Source organism: Petaurus breviceps, unplaced genomic scaffold (assembly GCF_028583685.1).
Source record: "Petaurus breviceps papuanus isolate PSGF00001 unplaced genomic scaffold, PetGlider_PUasm1.0 188, whole genome shotgun sequence".
In the NCBI taxonomy this organism is placed as follows: domain Eukaryota; kingdom Metazoa; phylum Chordata; class Mammalia; order Diprotodontia; family Petauridae; genus Petaurus; species Petaurus breviceps.
Window position 1 is genome coordinate 21,480,101 of NW_027185804.1, and position 7,280 is coordinate 21,487,380.

Genomic DNA, 7,280 nt, shown 5'->3' on the forward strand with positions numbered 1-7,280 from the left:
GAAGAAGAAGAAGAAGAAGAAGAAGAAGAAGAAGAAGAAGAAGAAGAAGAAGAAGAAGAAGAAGAAGAAGAAGAAGAAGAAGAAGAAGAAAAGGTGGAGGAGGAAAGGGAAAAGAAGGGAAGGGAAGAGGAAAGAAGGGAAGAGGAAAAGGTAGGAAAAAGGAAAGGGAGAAAGGAAAGAGAAAAGAAGAGAATGGGGGGAGGAGAGGAGAGAAGAGAGAGATGAAAAAGGCAGAATTTAAAGGAAATTAGGAGGGAAGTGAGAGGAAAGAGGAAAGAAGGAAGTAGAAAAGGAAAGAAAGAAGGAAGGATGAAAGGAAGAAGGGAGAGATGGAGAGAAGAGAAAAGGAAGGAAGAAGAGATGGAAGAAGGAAGAGAGGGAGGGAGACACACAGAGGAATGAGGGCCAAGATGTTGCTTCAGTATTCTCATGAACTTACGCTGGGTATGTTGTCGTTGGTACAGACCCCCTCTGACAGTAATCTGTCTCGGATTTCCCAAGCAAAGATGGATGGGCACTCTCGCTTATACTGGGCTATTTTGCTGACAACTTCGGGAGTCGCTACCCTGGGTTTGCTACCTCCGATGGCTCTGGGCCTGATGGAACCGGTCTCGTAATACCTGCCCAGAATCTTACTCACACATCCATTGGATACCTGCATAGGGGAAGCGGACAGAAAACCACATTATTAATAATTTCAAGACAAAAATAAAATTGTTTAAGTATGCATTAAACAAGGACAAGCTTACGTTTTGATTGTCCAGCACTTGGACTTTTGCATCTGCATGGGTCTATAACACAAAAATATACCTTCAATGGTATGAGAACTTACTTTAGAGAGGTTTTTTTTTTCTTAAAATTACATTTGTGGCCCCTAAACACTACAAATGTGATGATACTTTAAAACATCTGGAATTTTAAAAAACCAATTTTAAAAGGTTCTTAAAAAACAAAAACAAAACTATTCTATTCATCCCTGCCTGAAGATGAACAAAAACTAAATTAATCGTCTTTGACTGTCTGCTTACAATCAATATGTTTATTTGTTAATGGCAAAAAGGGGAAATAAACTGAAAATTGATTATTGTGGTTTCCATACTGAACGTGCCCAGGAGGGATAACGGGATAGGGGGCCAAGCAGCTTTGTCTTTATAATTTAATAAATCTATGTTTCCTAAATAATAAGTAAAGTCAAGGGCACACGGGGTTTTCGGAATCCTAAGTGAATATAGGGAACAACTGAAATGATGTCAGTTTATATAATTCCGTCTATTACAGTTCACTAACTGTAACGAGAATAAATCCTTTTACCAAATGAAAATAGATGGAATATTAAAAAAAAAAAAGTAAAGATTTTTTTTAAGCAGATGAATAATTGTATGTAACTGACCCAGGTTGAAAAGGTAGTCGGGGTAGGATGGGTGAGGGAGACAGGAAAGGGGGGTGGGGGCAGGGTGGGGTACAGGGAGCAGGGGCAGGGGTCCGTAATTAAAGCTTTTACGGTAAAAGATGGAGAGAGTGCGTTCAGAGCGGTGGCCTTTGGAAGCAAGTGGGGAGGCGTAGCCGAGGATCACCTGCAGAATTCGGGAAATGTCACACGGCCGGGCCCCGCTGTGAGCTAGTTCCACGATCTTCTGGCGGGTGGAATCCGGCAGTGGCCGCCCGTTGACAAATACACCACCGAGCTGATTCACTCCACTGTGACCTAGGAGAAAGAAAGCAGAGAAAGAAAGAGGGACAGGGACAAGGAAGGGGAGAAAGGAAGAGAGGGAGAGAGGGAGGGAGGGAGAGAGGGAGAGAGAGGAAGGGAAAGGGGGGGAACAACAAAAAAAAAATAACATCCTCAGCTACCTGCGGATCCATGACAACCTCAACCATCAGGTTGCTGCTATTGATTAAGGACAACAGAAAAATGCATTCTTCCATCACATCCAACACAACCATGCATCCAATAGCAAATACCCCAGTCCTATCAAACCTTCCTTTGCAGCTTCGTCTGGGCTCTCAGAAATACAATTCCCATTTATCAGTGGCATTTTTTAGCCCAGAAAGTCGGAGACAGTCAAAGGAACAAGTCTGAACCTTCTTCCCACTTCACTCCCCCATCAAACTTCAAAACCCCAAGCACAGATAAACGTCCCTGGCAACTGTTCTCCAGATTCTGATTCCTAATTTTAAGATTGGATGGTCCATTCATCTCTGGATTCCCGAAGACTGAACATTCAATGACAAAATAATAAACTCCCTCCGATCCTCCCTGTCTAGAAGTTTTCAGTCAATGAAATTCAACGTAATATTCCAAGTATGTGAGGGGAGGTCACGTTTCTTTTTTTTAATATAGAGAGAGAAGAGAAGAGAAGAGAGAAGAGGAGAGGAGAGGAGAGGAGAGGAGAGGAGAGGAGAGGAGAGGAGACGAGAGGAGAGGAGAGGAGACGAGAGGAGAGGATTTTTTTTTCCAGATTACCACCTTGTCTTTCTAACCTACAGCCTACAGCCACCTATATCCAATCTACATCCACCGATCGGCCATTCCTTCTCAGTTCCTACCCTGAAGCCGAGACACAGGATCAAAACCATAACTGACCAAGGACAGAGTTGTTCAAATCCCTAGCTCTCCACCAACCCCCCCCCCCCCCAAGAGGTGCGAGAACCGAAACGTGTGCAGGGAATGAGAAACTGCTTAGTTTGTAGCTGACACTTCAGCTGCTGCTGAGGTGCCCATCGTTACAGCTGTCCCAAAAGCAGAGGATAGAAAGAAAAAATCAAAAAGAGAAAAAGAAAGGCAATAAAAGGAAAAATGATCACGAAAAGTACCCTCCCCACTCCTTTTAGCTGCTCCCTCATAGTCCAATAACACACACATCCATCCCCTTCTTTCTTCCTTCTGTAGCCTCAACTCCACTTTCTGATCTGGAGAAATGTAGTGGCTTCCTATCTCCTTCTCTTATTCCCCAGGAAACCCTCGGCACCCCAAAACAGCAAATCGCATTTGCAACCTCCTTAAAATCTCCAACCTGGAGCCCAGACTCTACAGAGAAGCCTTTCTAGGAGAAACTCTGTCTCTCTTCTTTTCTCCTCTCCTCTCCTCTGCTCTCCTCCCCTGCTCTCCTCTCCTCTCTTTGGAGCCTCCTGATAAATGGACTCCAGGAGCCTGGGCTTCTTAGCAATAAATAAGCTCTAAATATAGAAGAGGGGGGAAAATATGATGAGCCTCTCTGACATTTGTCTTTAAAATAAAACTAGCTGCACGTCAAGTTTGAGCTTAATTTCTGGAAATAGGCGGAAGTCGCTCCGGATCATGCATGGAAGGCTAATTGAAAAGATCAGTCGGAGCACTTGTGGCAGACCTGTCACTTTATGACAGTGCTCCGCTCCTGGAAATTGCATCGTCACGACAAATAGTACCATGATAAAACGACCCTTTCTGTCCCTATTTGGATATCACTCAGACGAGATGGGACTCTACTGCTTTCGCCTTCCAGGGGAGCCGCGTTCTAAGGGTAGCCACGGGCTCTTCGTGGACATAACCGAGGGGGTGCGCTCGCCACTCACTCGATGCGAAGTGACGTGCAGTTGGGGTGTTTGAACGTAGAGTCAGTTGGGCCCAGCACTAGAGCAATCTGCAATGTTACACCCAGTCCGGGCCTAAAGAGGAGCATTAGATTTTGTCTTTGCTGCCCTCCCCTCTCCCCCTTCCGGGCTGTTCTCTGCTCCCAGAACTAATTTATCTAAGGAGGGCGCTCACTAAACCCTTCTCGAGGTGTTGGGACCCTGGTCCCCGGTACATCAAATCTCCACCCCCCCCCCGAAAAACGAGAGCTAAAGATGTAGCATGAGTAAAGGAAAGAAGGAAGGGGAGAAGAGACAGAGACAGACAGAGCCCAAGGCAAGTAGAAAGGGAAAGATGCCACTTCTTGCAGGAGAGGCCACCCCATCGTCTCCCCCAAAGTGATCCACTGGATCTGAGGTGCTTTCCCAGGATGGGTCCTGGGAAGTCTATGGGGTCAGGGCGCCTCTCCCCGCTTCGAAATGGCATCTAAGAAAGCCGGGCTCCAGGTTCCCCTTAAGAGGTTAAGCCTTAATCATTGTATCATTTCCCTGGGGAGGAGTGTAGCTCTCTCCCAGTGGCGATGATTATGCGCCTTGTATTCTATTGCGAGGCATCTAATAGGAAAACATATGGTGTCAATTTGGCGGCTCCGCGCCTAGCACACACCCAGGAGCGAGGCGCACAAAGCCCGGTCAGCCCGCCCGCGACCCCGCGGCCAAGTCGGGGCTGCTCACGGTCGCGCCCAGGAAGCCCCAGCGGCGCGGGGTGAGCTGACACTGGGGCCGTGCGAAGGCATCTGCTATTAACATAAACTCCCCTCGCCACATCAAGGCCAAGAGTAGTCAGGAACAAGGGTAAGAAGCGAAAGAACGAAGCAGGAAGGCGCGGGTGGAGGAAGACAGTGAGGCCTCACTGAACCAAAGCACGGGGGCCTCCCGGGTTCGGGTCCCATCTTTTGCCCAAGCCCTAGCACGCCCCAACCAGATCCCAGGCACCAGGCCCTCTGCGTGCCTAGGTCCTCCGCGGCGACTTGGGGACTCTTCTCGCCCCTTAATTACAACTCCCTCCCACGGGCCTCAGCAGCCTTAAAACACTATCAAGGGAGACTCAGAGCTCGGGGGAAAAAGAAGAGGGTGGAATAGAAGGTCCTCTGAACAGAATCCAGACTGAAGCTGGAGGGAAACTCGCTGGGGAAGTCCACAGGCGTTCAAGACTGGACAGAACGGATCAGGATGGGTCAAAAGGCAGAATAGGGAAAGGTAGGCTCTTGCCAGTTTCTCAGACTCTCCTCCAGTCCGTTAGCTCCGCTGTCCTGAACCTAGAGCCGTAGCTTATCCCATTCTGGATCTATTCTGAACATGGCCTGAGTGCAGTTTGGACTGCCGATTTAGAGTCTCTCGGTTCCTGGCAAGCCTGCCTTCTTCTCGCCAGACACTTGCCGGGCGTTTACAACGGGAAATCGAGTCCCCAAAACTTCCCTCCCATAGCAGCAAGAGGGCCTGGAAGCGAAGGGAGAGAAGATTGGGGGTGGAGAACCCTCTCCGAGTTTATTATACATTTGGGAATCTAATACATGTAATACTGGGACCTCAGCAACCCTAGCCTGGTGCCCAACTTGTCCACACTGAAATATAGAAAACTGCCTCTTTTCTAGAACCAGAAAACCTTACTTACTGATCTCCATGAGGGTCAGTCACTACCCCCCAGTATTGTCCTCCTGGTCCACTCGGGGCAGGGGAGCCAACTGCCCCCTGTGAAAGAGTTGAGCACCTTCATTGCTTCGCGTAACCCCTGTGTGAGGTCTGAAATGCCCTCTTTCTCTTCCCTTGCAAATCTCCTGGGATTGCCAGAAGATGACACCAAGCCCAGAGGGTTGAGGAAAGTACGAGTGTGGCACCCCAGAGAATCCCCTGTCTTCCAGCAACCTGGAGAAGCCTGCCCAAATCCTCCCAGCCCCACTCAGTCTAGAGTTTACGACTGGGTAGGGTTTAGTAGTGAGGCAGTTTTCAAACGGGTTTTAGGGTTAGTTCGTTAGTAGATAACCGTTTCAGCGAACCTTGGACAGCAATTTTTGACCGCCCAGGCTGTTTTACCAGAAGCTGAGAGTTCGCCCTCCAAAAAAACAAAAACAAACAAACCCCAAACAAAACAAAACCGAAAAACCCCACAAATCAACAACCCCCCCCTCCCCCTCCACCACCATCACCACCAAAAACGAAATGTTAATTTTCAGCCAGTAGTACTGAGACGGCAGCAGGGGCCCAGCAGCCCACAGGCCGGTCTGGTCAGGCTCCTTCAGGCCTTCTATTTCTTTTTACCACCACCCGGGTCCTACGCTCCCCTCCAATCCGGATCCCCTATGCTCCTGAGGCGGTTCCCGAAGTCCGCAAAGAAAGACCAGAAACACTTACTGTTCTGCATGGTGGCTTGAGGCAGCGGGATCCCACGTGGCTCGGATATAGGGCTCTATTAGCAATAAAACAAGCATTAATCAGGAGTTGCAAGACTCAGGGCAGGCCTAGCTTAGCGCTAATGGAAATACGTCTTGCAGAGAGCGGGAGATATAGCCTCTCCTAATAAATTTATAGTTATGACCACATGTCGAAAAATGAAGTTCATCAATATAAACTCTCCAGTTCATGCATATTTAGTCCTCTTAATTTTTTTCCCCTTAGAAATAAAACAATCGCAATCTTTCCCAATTCTTCAGAGCATTTAACCCTTTGGTCAGTTGGCATCATGCATTTGGTTGTAGGGTTTTTTTTTTTATGAAGCTTTCTGCACGAGCAATTTATCTTCTCCCTTCTCCCCACCTTCTTCTAGTCTTTTTAAAATCTTAAAACAAGGAATCCTTCCATCCCCAAACTTGCCTGAGATCTGGGATGACTGTCCTCGCTTACAATGTGAGGACTCACACATCTGCTCGTCCCTAGTTAAAGTCTTCCCCCTAAGGCGAAGATGAAAGAAAAAAAACAAGTATATTTCAAAGTGTCATTGAGCCAAGTTCTCAAAGGTCTACCTCACAAAGAGACAAGCTAAAATCTAAGGTTTGACTGAAGCATTTGCAGAACAACCATCCAGCAATGAAACCCCAAACCCAAGTTCTTTCCTCTCCCCCTCCCCATCCAGCACGCACACAAAGGTCTTGGGACTGAAGAAGAAGCTCCTTCTAAAAAGGAGTTAAAAACTCAGGAAATACTTTTAAAATGCTATGAAGGAAGACAGATAAGGAGGAAAAAAAGAGGAGGAGTAAGTGGAGGAGAAATCAAATTAGAAATAAGAAAAGAGAGGAGGAAGGAAAGAAGACCAAAAGTAAAGAGAGGAGGAAGGGGAGGAAAAGGAAAGAGGTGAGCTGAAGAAAAGAGAAGAAGAAGAGGGAAAAGAAGAGCAGGAGAAAAGAGAGAAGGAAGAGTGAAAGAGAAAAGATAGGAAAAGAAAGGCAGAAGATGAAAAAGAACAGGAGGGAGAAATGAAATGGAGAAATGAGAAGAGGAAGATGAAAAAGAAAGAGGAGTCAAAAAGATATAGAGAGGAGAGGAGGGAAAAGAAGAGCTGGAGAACTGAGAGAGGGGGGAGGAAGAGAAGGAGGAGGAAGGAAAGGGACGGAGGAAAGGGAAAAGGGGATAATACCTGTTTGCTTTTTGAAGGGGATGTCTGGGCGAGGTTGCCAACCAGCCAGGCCAGGGCCTAGGCCTTGGGAACTGCCTAACTTCCCATCAGCCGGGAGGCG

General features: G+C 47.4%; 1 protein-coding gene across 1 annotated transcript in view; it reads right to left on the reverse strand.

Moving 5' to 3' along the window:
• Positions 1-5,971, reverse strand: part of PAX6 (paired box 6) — a 24,463-nt gene extending 18,492 nt beyond the window's left edge. The window contains 5 exon segments of the mRNA XM_069090902.1: positions 440-655; positions 750-791; positions 1,502-1,564; positions 1,566-1,705; positions 5,962-5,971. Of these exon segments, the coding sequence (XP_068947003.1) occupies positions 440-655; positions 750-791; positions 1,502-1,564; positions 1,566-1,705; positions 5,962-5,971 (471 nt within the window).
• Between the last annotated feature and the right edge of the window lie 1,309 nt (positions 5,972-7,280).